Source organism: Melanostigma gelatinosum (assembly GCF_949748355.1).
Source record: "Melanostigma gelatinosum genome assembly, chromosome: 9".
NCBI classification, from domain to species: Eukaryota; Metazoa; Chordata; class Actinopteri; order Perciformes; family Zoarcidae; genus Melanostigma; species Melanostigma gelatinosum.
In genome coordinates this window covers 11,254,475-11,272,996 of record NC_136642.1, presented here as the reverse complement: position 1 = coordinate 11,272,996, position 18,522 = coordinate 11,254,475, and the positions used below count along the sequence as shown (strand labels likewise).

The 18,522-nt window shown below is 41.7% G+C and overlaps 3 protein-coding genes across 5 annotated transcripts; 2 read left to right on the top strand and 1 right to left on the bottom strand.

Moving 5' to 3' along the window:
* Window positions 1–250: 250 nt before the first annotated feature.
* Window positions 251–5,402, top strand: gba1 (glucosylceramidase beta 1). Its single transcript, XM_079275401.1, has 12 exons — window positions 251–382; window positions 565–639; window positions 758–949; window positions 1,031–1,177; window positions 1,661–1,794; window positions 1,874–2,046; window positions 2,159–2,248; window positions 2,334–2,481; window positions 3,630–3,854; window positions 4,245–4,408; window positions 4,488–4,604; window positions 4,913–5,402. Exons 2-12 carry the CDS (start codon window positions 570–572, stop codon window positions 5,016–5,018), a joined length of 1,566 nt encoding a protein of 521 aa, XP_079131527.1. The 5' UTR covers window positions 251–382; window positions 565–569; the 3' UTR covers window positions 5,019–5,402.
* A 107-nt stretch (window positions 5,403–5,509) lies between these two features.
* On the bottom strand, window positions 5,510–12,398 carry rnf115a (ring finger protein 115a; the record flags this gene model as incomplete). Of its 2 annotated transcripts, none has more annotated exons than XM_079274866.1 (9): window positions 5,510–6,676; window positions 7,076–7,191; window positions 7,837–7,930; window positions 8,012–8,084; window positions 8,158–8,226; window positions 8,350–8,633; window positions 8,877–8,931; window positions 9,171–9,229; window positions 12,246–12,398. In XM_079274866.1, 9 exons carry the CDS (start codon window positions 12,396–12,398, stop codon window positions 6,557–6,559), a joined length of 1,023 nt encoding a protein of 340 aa, XP_079130992.1. In that variant the 3' UTR covers window positions 5,510–6,556. The 2 variants fall into 2 exon arrangements, with proteins under 2 accessions (XP_079130992.1, XP_079130993.1); XM_079274867.1 differs by having other exon boundaries at window positions 8,841–8,931; window positions 12,246–12,331.
* A 26-nt stretch (window positions 12,399–12,424) lies between these two features.
* On the top strand, window positions 12,425–18,503 carry polr3c (polymerase (RNA) III (DNA directed) polypeptide C). 2 transcript variants are annotated; one of them, XM_079275734.1, is made up of 13 exons: window positions 12,425–12,553; window positions 14,155–14,301; window positions 14,994–15,258; window positions 15,555–15,847; window positions 16,001–16,105; window positions 16,390–16,563; window positions 16,657–16,708; window positions 16,826–16,886; window positions 16,965–17,115; window positions 17,723–17,824; window positions 17,962–18,011; window positions 18,132–18,281; window positions 18,367–18,503. In XM_079275734.1, exons 2-13 carry the CDS (start codon window positions 14,155–14,157, stop codon window positions 18,446–18,448), a joined length of 1,632 nt encoding a protein of 543 aa, XP_079131860.1. In that variant the 5' UTR covers window positions 12,425–12,553; the 3' UTR covers window positions 18,449–18,503. The 2 variants fall into 2 exon arrangements, with proteins under 2 accessions (XP_079131860.1, XP_079131861.1); XM_079275735.1 differs by lacking the exon at window positions 14,994–15,258 and having other exon boundaries at window positions 14,155–14,245.
* Window positions 18,504–18,522: the final 19 nt, after the last annotated feature.

Below are 18,522 nucleotides of genomic sequence, written 5' to 3'. Positions count from 1 at the left end.
TATGTGTGACAGAGATGGGTAAAGTGGGAGAAAAAAAGTTTTAAAGTTTATTTTGACACAGATGTCACAATTTGCACAAAAACATGTTGAAAAGACGTGTTACAGGCTTTGTAAGCGTCTAAAAACAAAAAAAACCTTGAACGAGACACTTATCAGTCTGCGTCCTGCTTTTATGGCCAAGCGCCACCTGGCGGCGGTTCACAGTCTTCAGTTCACGTGATAGTTTACAAGGTCACGTGACTTTTGATCGCCTAAACATAGTGGTGGTGATAGAGGAAGCGCTGGTATGGCAGATTGGTCAAAGTTAAAGTGACGGCCGAGTGTGAATATTTTTAAAATCAACCCGCGGGACATGACAGCGTTTCTGTCCGCGTCCTCTGAGGTGAGAACATCTCTTCAGTGATCTGAATGACGTGACAATAACGTGTGTGTGTATCAGCTGATCGCAGCAGCTGGCTCTTTATTCACTCGTGTTTTACAGGTTGAAGTGCTTCCGGGACACTGATTCAATCCGTGTTTTATCGAATTTGAACTATTTAGCCTAATTTAGATGTTTGTTTCTAGATAAAATGGCGTTGTCGCCATCATCTGTGCTTTTGGCACTAGTTTTCCTCAAGGCGGAAGTGACCCTCTCTACAGGTAACACTGCACAGGTTGTCCCAATGCTTTGTATCCTCTCGCTTGCATGCAATCATACAGCTTCTGTTCACCAGTACAGACAGAAAGCCATGTTGCTGTGACTTCTTCTCCATTCCAGGAAGCAATGAATGTGTTGCCAGAAACTTTGGCCATGACTCTGTGGTGTGTGAGTGTAACTCAACCTACTGTGACAGTGTTGGGTCACTCACTTTGCCTCCACTGGGCCAGTACTCCTCCTACCTGACCAGCAGGGCCGGCAGCAGACTGAAGGCGGGCCGGGGTCCGGTCCAGGTGAACAGCACCGGTGCAGGTGAGGGATGATGTGGGCTTTAGCTGCAGCAGTCTGTGCTGTTGGAGCATCCGTCTCATCTCTTTATGCGTCTCCTCTCAGGCCTCAGGTTGACGATCGTCCCCTACCAGAAGTACCAGAAGATCAGGGGGTTCGGTGGAGCAATGACGGACGCAGCGGCCATTAACATCCTGTCTCTTTCTGCTGGTGCACAGGACCAGCTGCTGCGTCAGTACTTCTCCCCCGAAGGTACACTCAGTGAAAGGAATCTCCTGTGTGCAACAGTAGGGTGTCGGGTCAGAAAAGCATAACGTGGCCATGAATTCCAGGGATAAGATACGCATTTGTTATTCTTGTTTCTTTATTTTTCATGTAAAAACACTTTGCAACCAGTGTTGCCCTGCTTCAACACAATGAAAATACATTTCACGCGTTCTGCGAGAGGTGTCTCGATGGATAGATAGGTACTTTACTCATCCCCAGGGGAAATTTGTAAAATTATATGTCTATGTTAGTTTGTTTCCCACATCAACCGAATCACCATCCGCATCCACGTCGTCTACGTATAAGGACGATAATGATCAATTTGGAGAATAGAAATTGGTGAATATAAAACGCAATACCATAAAATATATAGATATATTCTGGGATCAACTGCTAATATTTCTTATGTGCTCAAAACAAAGATGAATCCTCATAAAAATCTGATTTATTTTGCTGTGTCTCTGGCAGGTATCGGCTACAGCGTGGTGCGTGTCCCCATGGCCAGCTGTGACTTCTCCACCCGTCTGTACACGTATGCTGACACACCTGGAGACTACAACCTGGACAATTTCACACTGGCCCCCGAGGACGTCAACATGAAGGTCCCTCTCGTCTCCTCCTCCTCTCACAAACACACGTCCATCTCTCCATAGCTCTAATCTCTCCTCTTCTTCCGATCAGATCCCTCTCCTGCAGCGTGCTCAGGCCTTGTCTCCTCGCCCCCTGTCTCTGCTGGCCAGCGCCTGGAGCGCCCCCGCCTGGATGAAAACTAACGGTGCTCTCATAGGAAAGGGCTCCCTGAAGGGCCAGCCTGGGGGCAAGGAGCACAAAACCTGGGCTCAGTACTATATCAGGTGCCATGTGGGGGCTTTAACCTTAATGCAATGTCACATGTTGGTAATGCTTCCGACAAGGGGAAATTATTCTGATGGTTGCTTCTTTTTTTTTTTTTTCCTTTCCTCTCAGGTTCCTTGAGGAATATGCTAAATATAACTTGACCTTCTGGGCTTTGACGACAGGGAATGAGCCCTCTGCAGGACAGATGACAAACTACAGGTCTCTCCTCACATTATATTGCAAATAATGAACCATCACCATGGATCATGAATTGCACAACAGACTGAGAAGTTTCTAACTGCAGTTTCCAGGCTCTTGGCTTCACTCCTGAGGAGCAGAGGGACTGGGTGGCTCTGGACCTGGGCCCTGCTCTGCATGCTTCTTCACACCCACGCACACACGTCCTCATCCTGGATGACAGCCGCCTGCTGCTGCCTCACTGGGCCAAAGTGGTGAGTCCAAGGACGGAGAGATATAGTGGGTAAAGTCATGGTCAACTTTGTTCTACCTGGGGCTACTCTTCAGTACCAGGCAAAAAAAATAAATTATTTTTAACATAAATCAGTGCAAGAAAATAAAATGTATTCAACAATACCAAAACATCTTAACATGATAACTTAATATGATGTAACTCAGATACATTCATCACAATAACGAAGATGTTGGGTCCAGCTGCAGGAATAAAGGACTTTTATTTACTCTTTAATTTTGGATTAAGGTAGGAATCAACCTGAAGAAGGGGTTTGTTTTGTGGTTCATCAGGGCTGCAACTAAGGATTATTTTCATTGTTGATTATTTTATCGATTATGGTGAGATAAATGCTCGTGTTGAAAAATGATCAGAGTTTCCCGCAGCCTCAGGAGGAAATTCTTAAATGTCTTGTTTTGTCCACAACTCAAATATGTTCAGTTTACCGTCACAGAGCAGAAGAGAACCGAGCAGCTGGAATCAGAGAATTTACATTTGAATTTTTCTTAAAAAAATGTTCAAACTACCTAATCGAATATCAAAATAGTTAGCAATTGATTTAATAGTTGACAACTAATCGATCAATCTTTGCAGCTCGAGTTTTGTTTAATGCCACAAGAGTCAAGGACAAGATTAAACAAGGCTCTGTCAAAAACTTTATTTCTGCAGGTTCAATTTAATACTTTTTATTGGCACAAAGAACACTATTTAAAAATGTATTATTATATTACACTTTTGAGTTGTTACCCGCAATATATAATAATAATTCTTAATGTTATAATCAATAACTTTATTGCAGCCTGGACCCAATGAGCAGCATGAAACGTAGTGATGGATTAACCAATTCAAAATCAATTTACGTTCCTTTATGTTGTTGCTAAAATTGACACTTGCCCAGAGTGAGCTACTGTAGCGCACAATCCACTCCATCACATAAAATAATATTTACCTGACATTACCTTCTTCAGCAGGCAAGAGAAGAAATAAATACTCTTTATGAGGAAGAAACTAAATGCAATGTGTTTATGACTTTACAGTACCTGCAGATATCCTGAAAGGGGAGGACGTCGCCCTCTTCCTGCATGCATTTTAGGTGTTTTTTAAATTAATTTTTTTTACTTTTCCCTCCAGGTCCTACATGACATTCATGCAGGAAGGTTCATTCATGGCGTGGCGGTTCACTGGTACATGGACAGCCTCGTCCCGGCAGAGATAAGCCTGGGAGTCATCCATCATCTCTACCCAGAGTATTACCTGTTTGGCACAGAGGCTTGTTCTGGCTGGAGCCCACTAGACAAAGGGGTGAAGCTGGGTAGCTGGGACAGAGCGGAAGAGTACGCGCATGACATAATAGGGGTAAGATCATCTTATCTGTTGCATGAGGCTTGTTCAGTCACATCCACTGTGACAGATTTGACAAGCTGTGAGCTGTTCCTGAAAGCTGAATCACCTCCGGCGATGCTGCAGCGCAGGTTTACAAGTTGCTGCACACAGTCTTTAGAAATTACCCGCAGGCCGTCAAAGCATGCTGGAACTGGTGTTTTCTTTCTTCACTCGCTCTCGCAAATGAAATTGGACTCCCTCCGTTCTATCTATGTTGCATGACCGCATTCAGACTCGAGACATCTTGAGAATCAGGAGGGATTTGTTTATGTAGATGTGCTGTCCTGAACAAAACGACACCTAGATGCTGACACCTAGGCACAGACTAGATGCTGAACTGTAAGTGTTTTCCCCCCACGGCAGGACTTAAATCATTATGTGGTGGGTTGGACTGACTGGAACCTGGCATTGGACCAGACTGGTGGGCCAAACTGGGTTAAAAACTTTGTGGACAGCCCTGTTATAGTGGATGCAAAGCGGGATGTCTTCTACAAGCAGCCACACTTCTACAGCATGGCCCACTACAGGTATTAAACGGGCTCCCACATGATCTTTTTCACCTGTTCCATCGTTACAAGGTCTAATGAGAGCTTCCTTTTTCGACAGTAAGTTCCTGTGGGAAGGGTCTCAGAGAATGGGCGTGTCCGCCAGTCAGGAAACAGAGCTGGAATACTCTGCTTTTACCAGACCAGATGGATCAGTCGTGCTCATCATACTCAACAGGTATGTGAAATGTTTGTATGTGCAAATGACAGGAAATTCATTGTACTAAACCGTGTACTTAACGATGTTGAACAAAATATGTAATTGCCATTATTTTTATGGAAATAGATATTGCATTGTGATTGTAATATTAGAGGGAATGAAGGGAATATTTGCGTAGATATGTACCAAACAAAGATGTTGTTTAGGTCTGTAGAATATGATAAAACTCCTTTTAACTAATATTATTCCTCCTGCGGTTTGAAAATTGCAGTCGGCCATATTACGATTGCGTTAAAATTTCGATTATTTGTGCGGCCCATTTGTAGGTCACCGTCAGTGATCCAGTTTGAAGTCGGCGATCTGGCTGTGGGCTACATCGCCTCCACCGCACCAGCTTATTCATTGCTCACACTGGCTTGGAACACACACTGATCATTAATACAAGTTCACATACACCTCGACCACATTACTCATGTTTTATGCACATTTCATGTTGAAAACCTATTACTCTGAATGCGTTGTCTCTATGAAGCCACTCACACAGGTTTTCATAATCTGCTGTGCTTTTCTGCACAGCTTTAGTAATTCAGTAGTCACTTAAAATAACCTCAAACATGAATAACTTCATTCGATTTTCCTTCAAAAGCCTAAAATGCAGCGATTCCTATTGGGAACCTGAATGTAACAGTTCACCTGACTGACCTGTGCCAAAACTACTGCCTTGATTTCCAGCTAACAAGATGCTTCAAGTGTCCTCGCAATCACCAAGAAATCATATAAATAATGTACAGAAATGCCTTCTGTTGCTGTTTAAAATAAAGCATAAATTGTTTGAAAATATCACACGGTTTAAGTATTTTTGGGTGCAGTCACTCAGGTTTGAGAACATATACCGTATATAATGAGAATGAAAATCAACTACGACCATTTTTTTGTAATTTATTAATACAGACATTTTTTCATATATATAATATACAGTTTGATAACCAGGTAATTTCACATTTGTGTCAACATTCTCAATGTTTTTTTTTTTTCCTTTGCAAACCATAAGTTGGACTAAAATTATTTACATCAAGTGATAAAAAAATGTAAATGTCAAACTGAGGAATCAGACAGAGGGATGCCATCTGTAAATATATACACCAGGACTATTAATCTAAATGACTGGATAAAGGGCCAATTCGATTCCCTTAGTGGTATATTCAATTTTCTCCCCCCCAAAAGGTGTAAGGAATCACTTGCTCTCATTCGATGTCACAGCTTCCATTTGGGGCCGTTAAACAGCAGCGATTCAACATGATTCCTAAAAAAAAAAGTTTATTGAAGTACACTTCAGAGTGGACACAATAACATGAACACCTTTTACGATGCAATCCAATAAAACACCGCCAGAATAAATAATAAGAGTTCAATCAAGATCATCTCAACAAAAATGTATCATTATACCCTTCATAAACATAACATTTATTGCAGGGCGATAGGTGTTCATGTTGAGTCCAGGCCCTGTAAATGATAAACGAGCGAAGGTAACCCCTACAGTATTACCATCTGCCGTATAGGGCTCAGCTGCAGGATTTAGCAAATTTTCTGATGAGTAAAGAGGGCATGATGTGATGTAAAGTCTGGAATTTCCCCACAATAGTGTATTGCAGCAGTGCATTTCAAGACGGATGGCGTTTGCTTTCGAGGTGGAAGTAGAGAAGACATAGGCTTGATCATCATCAATCTAGGCTGGTTTTTATGAGGCGAAAAAAAGAAGAGATCTCCCAGACCTCAACTGACTGTTAAGACGTCTGTACGGGTATCTGTATGGTAGGTTGAGGAGAAAGGCGTTAAAATAGAAAATGAAAGTACAAAAAAACATCAGACTGAGATGATTAAGACAGAGAGGAAAGTGATAAGCGCTTTGTCTTCTCGGTGTGTTGTTGGATGGAGGCGAGGAGAACCGAGGGATGAGACAGGTGGGCGTCTCAGAAGGACCATCTCTCCTGTGTGCGGGGGTCCATGGAGAGGGTGGGGGACTCTGATGGGGGCTGGCTGCTGCTGTCTTCTCCGTTCAAACTCTTCCTACACACTGGACATGTGTCATGCTGAGTGGCCACAGAACAGAACAAAGACAACGTTAGCTTTAGGCGGGAGTTTTCCAGAAGTTGACTCATTATTTTAGTCTCCTCTGTCTGGTCTGCCATTTAAATAAATAAACTGATCCAATTAACTAACAAGTATTTCCTGTCTCACACAGCTTATTCCCCTGTGCAATTAACCGCCGTTGTCCGAAAACTATTATGAACACGTAAATGAGCCACTCAGTTGCACCGGGCAGCAATGTTTCTTGTTTATTTTGAGCAACTTTGGGCCGCCCAAAGCATTTGTTCAAATTACCTTTAGGTCTCTTAATACTTAATGCCCGAGCGCTGTGAATCTCATATACGGTATCACATGTCAGATCTATTTTGTGAGTTTGTTAAACCCTCTTTGTCATGACTCACCATTTCCAGCCATGGTACTATACAGTCTGAATGAAAGAAGTGGTTACAGGGTAGCTGTCTGACTGGCTCTCCCACTGCGAAGTCCTCTTTGCACACTGGACATTCCATACAGCAGTCTACAGGAGTGGAGATAGATATGTTTTATCAATACCCTCGTGGTTTCTAGTGTTAATCATCAGTGACTTAATGACTTGCTACAGATCAGTTCTTCAGCAGTAAAGCAGTACCACACATGGTTTTTACTAATTACTAAAAACAATTATAGAAAAGGGTAAAGGCCTGACTCCTAAAGAAGTCAGCTATTGGACACAGTTAAAGCAAAGTACGTAGTAAAATATGACCGTATACATCGAAGAGGAAGTCAAGAATAAAAATCGAAAAGTAATGGAGGGAACACATTGATACTCAAGGTTAATGGATTTTTCGTTCTAAACGGACAGTTTCAGCAGCTTCTCTTGGCAGCAGCAGCCTTTTTATGCTGTATCTAAGTGCTGCTCAGCCTTCTGAACAAATAAACATGTATTCACATGATGACAGCTGTTATTAGGATTTTATTAGTAGTCCCTTTGTATGCATATATAAGCCATTAGTTAGTGTGCCTTTTCATACAGACTTAATAGATTCACAAACAGCTGGTCCAACCCAAGGTGTGCATTTAGATAATTGTTTAAATACAGTTATTGCATCCACAGGTACAGTCATGTCCATGAACAATATTGCAATTTGTACTTGAGAAAATAGGAAAATAAGGAATTACAGACCTGCTTGTTCCTGAGAGATATTGACAGTTGGGAGAGAAGAGATCTTCTCTTTCTCTGCTGGAGGAGGTCCTGTGTTCTCCAACTGACCTAGTAACTACACACGCAAACACATTAGTAAACTGCAGAGAAATTGAAAGGTGACCGGGACAAAAAAGTTCTATTTAGTTTGGTTTACCTGTGTTATGACGGCGTCTAACCCTCCCTGTCCCCAGGCGTAATCCCCCGGGTTAGAGTGCAGCATCCCTGTCCTGGGAGAGTCAGACACCACAAGTTGATAAGAAATAGCACTTACACTGTGCCGCTACCGTAATGTCATCTTACCATGAGAGGGGGGGTGAGCCAGGGACCCCAGAGTTGGCAAAGAGGCCGGCGAGGAACTGTTGTACAATCCTGAGAAACAGAGAGAAAATACATAACTGTTAATGTCCTCACCAAAACAAGAGTAGATAGTATTGGAGCATAAATAGCACTGTCGTTTATCGACGATGGTAAGGAAGACTGAACTTTACACACCCCTCAACAGCAGGCGAGCGGTCTGGTCTACTGCTGCCTCTGGACCGGTATCTCCTCTGGCTGTGCAGGCGAGGGGGACGTCCTGGTCCCCAGTGATCCCCGGCTCCTAGTAGACCCCCCATAGGTCCCCCTAGGCCTGCTGGGACTGACCCCCCGATTGGTCCCCCTCCCAAACCCCCTAGGTCACTGAGACCCCCCAAGCGCCCTCCGGGGAGCCGAGGTTCTGAGTCAGGTGTGTCGCTGTCTGCTGTAAATGGCCGCTCCAGTAACAACAGGTGCCATAGCTACAGGGATGGTGGGAGGAGACGGGTAAGGGGTTGAAGAAAGAGATTTTCAGACAGAAAGTGGGATTAAGGATCGGAAAGCAGGAGGGACAATGGGAAAAGAGGAATAAAAACAGAAAGTTGAGTCAAGAACAGGGCAGGGAAAGAAGAACAAGTTAATTAAACACATAAATGATTGCAATCAATTCTCTTTGCCCACTTCCCCACCCAATTCTCTCCGAAATCCGTCAAGTCAGCTTCTACCTCTGCAAATTGTGTGGCTGCGTCATCTATCCCGTTAGCGACACCCTCTAGGAGACTGAGGGAAACCGCACACAAAGGGACAAAATACACTTTATTAGCAACGTCCACTGAACCCTATACACATGTTCAGGTTTAGTGCTAGCCTGGGACAGAACTGCATGATAAGCCTACACGTTTCTACAGTACAACATCTGGCTTCTTGTTAATAGCAACATGAAAACAGCTCATGTTGCTGCTTTTGTTCCAGACTAACAGTGAGAATGAGGTAGATTCCTAAAATAATAAATGTCTCACCTGGAATCTTCTGTTACTTCCTCTATGAATCCTGAATCACATCTTGGACAGATATACTCCTGAAATACATTTACGACAAAGATTGAGTCGCAGTGGAAAGAAAAAATATGCACATTACATTTTTGTAGAAACCAAGGTGACATTTTCAAATGTCTCTTGTTCGACCAACAGTCCACAACCCAAAGATATTCAGTAGACAATTATAAATGGAGAAAATCAGCTTTTTCTGTTTTAAAAATGATTGAAATGAATAATTGATTCTCAAAGTAGTTGCGGATTCATCGTCTGTCGAGCGACAATAAGTTGATTACGGTATTTATTACATCATTTTTCTGCTCTACTTTAGTAAAATCAATTTGTGATGATATGATCGCGTATGATTTTGTTATCCAAAGGAATGATTACAAGAAAATATTTATTAAAAGAACAAGAAATTCATGGTTGAGGCTTTTGTACACATGTGATGTCTGGTGTCGTGCACGAGGAATGAACATAGATGGATTTTTAAAAATAAATATCTCCATAGTATTTGCCAAATTGTGATATATTGATGCCAAGAAAAAGTATTTGAAGGGAATCATAAAAAAGAGTAAAGACATTATGCAGACCGGTTTGATCAACAAAACAAAACTTAATCAGTTTGTCTTCGCAAGAATAATATCAGATTTGTATGACGCTGTTTTATGAATGTAGCCCAAGAGGTAGAGCTGGTCTGCCAACCACACCTAACGTGTGTGCGTGTGCGTGCGCGTGTGTGTGCGCGTTATAGAAGCCACTAAAATAGAATGTGAAACAACTGCTAGCTTGTACAGCTGGATCATATGTTGTCTCGAGTGTAAGAGAGGGAATCCCCGACTATGGGAACAGGACTGAAGTCGGGTCTTTTAATATAAAGAAGAAGAAGTGATTAGACCGATATGTTTATGTAAACTGTTGATGGAAAAAGTAGGTCAAAAACATATATTACACATTTTAACTCAGTTGTAGTTGGAGCTCACTGAATGCATTTGAAAACAGAGAACAATAGAATACCATGCTCACATGACGATATAACATCCTGCATTAGCTTAGTTTACAAACATTTGGGGATGTAAAACTATAGTCATGTCTCGAATCGGTTGAAAAACCCCGCAGTAAGCAAAAGCTGGTCAGTGTGTGTAATTTGCTCATAGACAGGTTATCATATGTTGCATAAATGGATCCACAACTCTTTGGGATATACTGTAGTAGTGTGTGGGTGTTGCAGAAAGTTGGCTCAGTGACGACATGCCACAGGATTGAGTGTTCTTGAGAAAAGCAAACCAGTTTAGAGTCAATGACGGGGCAGGCTGGAATTACCCTCAAACATACCATAAAAATATGGATTCAGCGGACAGCATATCTGGTATGCTAATCTGGTGGACTGAGTCACTGCCACAGAGACAATGCCCGTTTATTAGGTACTTTTTGTTCACCTCATTTATATCAATCAAGATAGACTCAGCAAAACTGTTACACATTTGGTCAACACCTACTTTCATATTCAGTTAATATACCAATTATTTGATCCTTTAATGCAGAGTTCTTCAACAGGGGGTCCGTGAAAATTTTGGTTGATTAGACAATAATAATAAAAAAAAAACTTTAAAAATTAATTTTTTTTTTCTTCTCCAAACATGAATCTGTCCATTATTTTAATAGTTCCGGATTGTATGAAAGATAACAGGTATGTTTATGCATGGCAGTGGCACTAATAGGCCATCACTCATTTTTCGTATCCACATTCAATCAATTTGAATAGCTTGTATGCATGATTATCATGCTATTGACATTGGTATCAGCTGACAAGGTGTGCTTATAAAAGGCAGCGGCACGGCCGCCCTACTCACTGTACACGTTTAAAGTAAAAACATGAACCTGTGTATTATTTGAATAGCTTAGTATTGAATACACAACAAAGAGGTATGTTTATACACGGTACTAGGCCCATTTAATATAAAACAATTTTTATACAATAGTATATGTAGTCGGTGGTCCCTGCTCCATCTCTATCAGTTTGGGGGTCCTTGGCCTGAAAGACGTTGAAGACCCCTGCTTTAATGGATAAATCATTTGGTCAGTGTAATAACGATATCGAAAAATAGCTTGTAACTAACAGACTAAACCGAAATATATGAATTTTACTGTCATAAGACTATGAAAACCATATCGCAACATTCGAGACTAGAAACATGTTTGCATTTTACTGAATGACTTGCATCATTAATAAGTTATCAATATTGTCTCCTTATCTATTAATAAACTAATAATTTCAGCTCTAGTCAATTTAACACATTATAAGTCAGACTGAAAACAGAAGCTTCCAAAAATAAACCAATAAATTGAACTGAACACCTTTTTAAAACAGTTTAAACCATTATAACCTTCATGAACCTCGGGTTTAGTTTGAGCTAACGCTAGGTGTACCTAATAAACTGGCGACTGGGTGTAAACAGAGAACCCTAACAAATACGTAGGACATGCATGTGTAATATATGCTGAGGTTAGCAAAGGCCTGTCAACATGTGGACCATGTCAGCGTCTAGACATTACTCTCACTTTTCACTTTATAACGGAAAACGACGTGTTTATGTTCCTGAAAATTCCCCAACTCCTCCTGTCAAGTGTGTTTAACAGAAACAACCCTGGAACCGAAAGTAACCCTAATATCAGACCGCTAATGTTAATACCGTGTATACAATAAAACAAGAAGACCATAGAGCTTCTTCTCTCAGCTGTTTCTGTTGTTCTGATCAAAACACAACATCCACAAGCTGTCAAAGCGAGGCGTCAAGCACAGTGCTTTAACTGTCTTAAACAGGCTAGCCTGACAAATATCGATATCTTCTTTTGATTGCCTGTTTTTTGACAACACGTTTGGAGTGTCACGAGTTTTATTGAGAGTTAACAACAACAAACGCGGCTGAATGCTAGCTAGTGTTTAGCTGTAGCGAGCAAGCGAAACAAACGGCATTTCGGGAAAAAAGGTTGACTTGTCAACCGCACATTTTGCACAAGAGAGTACGACAGGCAAACAAAGAAATACATCTGCCTTACCGGGAGTTTAGGGTTCACTTCTCCCTTACAACAGTGACAGAAAAACCGATGCGGTGGAACAGCCGCAGCCTCCGCCATCTTCCCCGGACCAGCACAAACACTGACGTCGGTCCTCCACGAACTGAAGACAGCTGTCCGCCTCCAGCCCAGCATGCACCGCGGCACCGCGGATCAAATCCAAACGAACAGAGCTGAATACCGGAAGTGCTCGTGTGTTGTCTGCGAGAAAGCTCGTGTGTCCGGTTGACTTTCAGTGGGATGCTTAAGGCAAGGTGTTCCCTGTGTACTGAAGCTTGTCTGTGGGAAAGGTTTGTGAAAAATATCTGACTTTTCGGATGACATAATGTAAATATTAGCCGTGAACTAGCTAACTTAGCTAGTATGTAAAGTGTTGCTGTTGCATTGCTACCTGTGCAGCTACGTTCACTGGAACCGTGTGAAATAAGGTTACTTGCTTCTTGTGTTTTTAAACGAGTCTGACAGTAGTACTGTTTGTATTGTTATTGTGTTGCGTTTTGACAAACACTGACATTTATTCCTAACGTTACACTACCAAGGAGGCGTTTCTGTACAGTATCAAGCAATACATTAATTTAATAGACTAAATTAGACAATGTAATTATGGGGAGTTGAACTCAGGAATGCTGGTAACTTTTTCTTAGAGAAGTGACCAAGTTTCGTCGTCCAAACAAGTCTCTTAATCATAGTTGATGCCTTTAAAGCAGGGGTCTCAAACTCATTTTCACTCCGGGCCACATCAGCATCGCGGTCGCCCTCAAAGGGCCGGTTGTAAATGTAAGACTGTGTAAATGTAACTACTCCTAACATATTGGTAAATAACTGTCTCTGCATTTTATTATTGTTTATTCAAGTGTAAAAATATTGTACATGCAGTTATATAATGTAAAAATATATTTAAGCACATTTCTGTTACAACTTAAATCCTTTTAATTGAGGGTTAAGAAACCCACATTACTCTATCAAAGATCAAACTATTATTGAAAATATCAAAGACAAATATCAAACACAAGTTATTACATTAACTTTGTTCAAAGCTTACAATCCTTTCAAGGGTGCATTTGCACAATCATGAAGTATTTCATGTGTTTTTAAAGCAACGTTTAAAGTAGTCTTCAATATACTCACAATACATTTCCATGTCAAGTGTCGAGTAACCAGCCAAAGAGCTGCTTCTGTGCCTGTGTTTAAGTATCTCATCATTTTCACTTTCTATCTCAGAATTATGACTTTCTATCATAGTTATGACTTTCTATCTCATAACTTCGACTTTCTATTTCATAATTTCGACTATGGGGATATTTTTATTGTCACGTCTAACTTTATTAAAAACAAAAAAAAAATCTTTTTTTTTTTTTTGCTTGCGGATTCGTGGGCCACATAAAATGACGTCGCGGGCCGGATTTGGCCCGCGGGCCGGGAGTTTGAGACCCCTGCCTAAAAGAAACACTCATGTGATTTAGTACAGCACCTCCATAAAGTTGTTGGAGTTTTGCATGCTAAATTAACATTAGGAGGCCCAGATATTTTGACTTTCAGTTAGTATGGGTCAAGCTCCAAAAATGCTGTATTTTATTGGTGCTGGAACGATCAGTTGAATATTCGACAGAGAGTTAATCTGCAATTGTCATTTTTCAATTAAATATGACAAAACATCATCCAGTTCCAGCTTCTCAAATGTAAGGAGTTTGCTGCTTTTCTGTGTTTATACATTTTAAATGGAATATTTAGCAGGTTTACTGTATATAATGTGTATTAAAAGGCACATAGACAGTGTTGAGTATTGATTGTTGTGTTTATAATATAGGTGCTTAATATAGATTGTAGTGTACGGTTTGTATGGAGTCTATATGTGAGACCTTTCTCCCTCTCTATGTGTTTTTCTGTGCAGATGACTGCCCAGGAGGTGCGTCTGTGTGGTCTCCTGCTGCGGGAGCATTTTGGAGAAGTGGTGGAGAAAGTGGGAACACACCTGCTCAGAGGTGGAGCACAGAATTTAAGAACCATCATTCATGAGACTGGCATCTCACTGGACCTGGTACCACTCCTCCCCTTTCTGTTTCAAGGCTGTTACTCTCTCAACTTCACACCATGGAAATATAATTACACGTTGTGTATATACTGTTATACACACTGTTTTTTAGCATTTTCAAACAGAGTTCAGCAGTCTTTCTGGTTTCATTGGTGGACTATAAAGCTGTTCTAGGCGTGATTTACAGTGCGTTTACATCGAGTCGTTTTTTGCATCATCCGTTTAAATGCAAAACCTAGTATCTCTTTCCATGACTGGTAGATTTGTGCTCCAGAAACCTGATTATATTAACACCGTGACAAGTGAAACAATACCATGAAGAAAAAAACAACAATCAGCTTTTGCAAGTCTTTTTATACAAAAATGTGCTGTTTATTGGAGATAGAAGCCTACTCCGACATATGTATATCGTGTTCCCCAATTCATAAACAAACCACAAAACGAAGTATACTTAAACAACAACAAATAAAATAATTAAACTAAACAAATGACAATCAAAAGAAAAGGCTATCTTAATGTATACAAAAATCTAACCTAAATAAGCAAACATCTGTAATAATTAAACAATACTACTTATGAATGAAATAAGTAAACACTGAAATCAAATAAATAGCTCTTACAAACTATTGTTTTGTGTACATGTGAAGGGAATGGTGAGGGTAAAGCACCTCTTTGCTCCCCTTTCTTTCTCCTTGTAGGTAAAGAAGTCCTTGTGTGTGCTCGTGCAGCATGGGGCCTGTGTGTTCAGCTCAGGCCGTAAAGGACCAGGGAGCCCAACAGAGTATCGGACCAGCTGTGATCGGATTCTGAGAATTCTGAGATACCCGCGTTACATCTACACTGCCAAAACCCTGTACGGGGACACCGGAGAGCTAATCATAGAGGAGTTACTGCAGAGAGGTCACATGACCATGAGTAGCACGGTTAAGACCGTCGCCGACCGCCTCACACAGAACATGGAGGGTCAGTATCTCAGTGTCTGTATTAATCAAAGGCTACAGAAAAGCTTCTCCATCAGTTTTCTGAAGGCATGTTTCGAAGCCTAGTTTTGGGTTTATCACTCAACACTCAGCAGTTATCCAATCCAATCATAAAAATCCAATTTTTGTCAAATGGCAGCCTTAGTGGAAACCAGGCAGGATGTCAATCAAGCAAAATTCACCAAAACATAAACTCAATTTATGATCTTATTATCTAAGTAGAGATTGAATATGACGAAAAAGTAACAACAGCAATTTAAATTGTCCATGTTGTTCTAGAGGGTCGGTGCATGGATTACAGTGAAGTGTCCACTGCCTTCTCCAAACTGGTGGAGACCCACTTTCTTCAGCGCTGCCCCCCGATGGTGAAACCAGGAACAACAGGCAGTGCCACTCCAGCGACCCCTGGTACCCCAGCTGCCCCTGTTAGCACTGCTCCACCCACTCCGGAGAGCTTCCCCGACTGTTACAAGGTGCCTCACATGACACTTGTCGGGCGAGGCAAACGCCAACTCTGCAGTGAGGAAGGAGAGGACCAAAGGAATGCAAAGAAGGCTAGAATGGATTCACAGGTGAGTGTTTGGAACATGATAGTTACACTTTAAACACATTTGCTTTGCTTTTAAAACTCAAATTACCCCTTCTTTTCCCTGCCCCTTGCATATAACGCCTTGCTTATCTTTTTTGTAACCCTCCGTCTCTCTCTGTGTGTCTCTAATGCTCAGACTCATGGTGATGAAGGGATTAGCTGGCAGGTCAATTTTGAGAGGTTCCATCTCCACTTCAGAGACCAGGCCATCATCAGTGCTGTCGCCAACAAGTGTGATCAGGTCAGCGTTTTACTCATGACTGTTTGAAATATATTGTTTAAGGAATAGTCATTTTGGGAAATTCGCTAATTCACTATGTCAATTAGTGAGCTTTAGAGGCGTTGGTCGGAGATTTTGTTCCCTTTAGACAGAACCAGGAGAGCTGTTTCCGCCTGTTTCTAATCTAGTCAGCACTGCTGTACCGATATCTGCCTGCCTGTTTGCTTTACAAGGAAAAGGTATTATTATGGTTGTTTATGGTCATAATGATTGTCTTTCTACATAATTGATTCCTAATAACCCAGACGAGCAGTGAGATATTGAGGACTATGCTGAGGATGAGTGAGGTGACGACCTCGCCCACAGCCACCTGTACAAAGCCTCTCTCAGCCAACGAGATCTTCAGGTCCCTCCCGACCAGCTACAACATAGCCAGACCCATCTTAGACCAGTACCTCACGCTGCTGGTTGATGACCCGGTATGACCTTTGAAACGAACCTGTCAAATTTTAGAATCTTACATTTTTATCTGCAAGATTTGTTTTGATCTCCTTGTCCTTTTCATATCCTAGATGGAGTTTGTGGGGAAGGCTGGTGAGAGTGGAGGAGGAATGTACGTCGTCAGTATCTTTTTATTTTTTAGGCTCGTGAACATATTGTCAAGAACCAACACGCACGTTTTGTACCATTTTAAATTCATGAAAAACAAGGCGTGGGTGCTTTTCTTAACTCGCTTCTCAGATCTGCACACAGCGCTGGCCAATCTGGCTCGAGCCACGCTTGAGTCTGTAGTACAGGAGAGGTAAGTGTGTTTTTTTTAATCGTGTATACATGTGATTGCCCGGTAATAATTATTTAATCACTTTTAATCTGTTATCAGATTTGGCTCCCGATCAGCGCGCATCTTCCGTCTGCTGCTGAGGAAACGTCACCTGGAGCAGAAGCAGGTGGAGGATTTTGCAATGATTCCAGCCAAAGAGGCCAAAGACATGCTCTACACGCTGCTGTCACAGAACCTGGTCCAGCTACAGGTACGAGCTTGACATGTGAAGAGGCTTTCACGATGCCCCTCTTTGCATTGATGCATTCTTGGGGTGATGGATTGTTGACTGCTTTTCCTCCTGATTCCCGCAAAAACACTTCAACACAACGTGGAAGAACTTCCAAAGCAGACGCTCCGAACTGTTGCCACAAATGATTTGTAGCCTTGGCAAAAAAAAGAGAGGACACACTGAACACTGTGATGGATGTAAATATACAAAGCAAGTCTCTTCAATTTCCTGAGTGAATTAACATGAGCGACAACGTAGCAGTAATAAAAAAAATATACCGGATCCAAAAACCTACTTTGAAAATTATTTTGGCTTACTTTTTGAAGATGCACTAAGTGAATGAGATATTCTTAATTCCTTACTGATAAAGGACCGTAGCCTTATTCTTTATTCTGTGTGTGTCTGTGGACGATGACGCAGGAATAATTAAATATAAGTGACCGTTTGGCAGTTGCACTGAGACATTGGTAATCTGAATGGACACACTTTAAATCATTAAATTTGCGGGAGCAGCCCCAGCTGTTGTTCTTTTAATCTTCCTACTTATTCTCTCTGAACAGCCATGACATTTCTTTCTATTCTTCAGGAAATCCCGAAGACTCCCGACTTCGCTCCCTCTCGTACTTTCTATCTTTACACCGTCAACCAGCTCCCGACTGCAAGAATGCTGCTTCAGAACTGCTACAAGGTAAAAACAATGAACACGCCGTAGCCTTGAGAGCTCTGGTTGGAAGAGGACTACATATGACATGCTTTTGTTGTCTTTAAATGTTGGTTGGTTTTGCTTTCAGTAATGTTTTGGGTCTTAACGTTTTTCTCTCGCAGACAGTCGCTAACCTCATAGAGCGACGCCTGTTTGAGTCCAAAGAGAGCAAGTGAGTTCATCATGCCCAGGAAGTCGAGATAATTTCACATGAGGAAGTCTTAAGAGCTGTCTGGCTCACACACACACTGTCACACATCAATGTTTGATTGGTTTTCTGTTTGACTGGCAGGCGTCTGCTGGAGAAATCCCAGCGAATCGAGGCCATTCTGGCATCTCTCCAGGCCAGTGGGGCTGAGCCTGAGCAGCTGACGGAGGTCGAGGAGATGATCACTGCTACTGAAAAGCAACAGCTGGAGGCCTTACGGCTTCATATCAACAAGTAAGAGCACAAAACAAAACTACAACACCCTTTTCTACTGGTGACGGTTGGTTACAATTCTCACGCCTGTTCGTTTCCCCTCCAGGTTAGATTCAGCAGAGAACCAGGTAGATGAATCCATCTTTCTTATGGAGTCCTACGTCACCTCCACTGCATCCACAAGTTGAGGGCATTACAACTCGCACGCAGTACTTTTGAAGATTTGCTCCGTTACTTTTTGTGTATGAATGCTGTCAGGTAT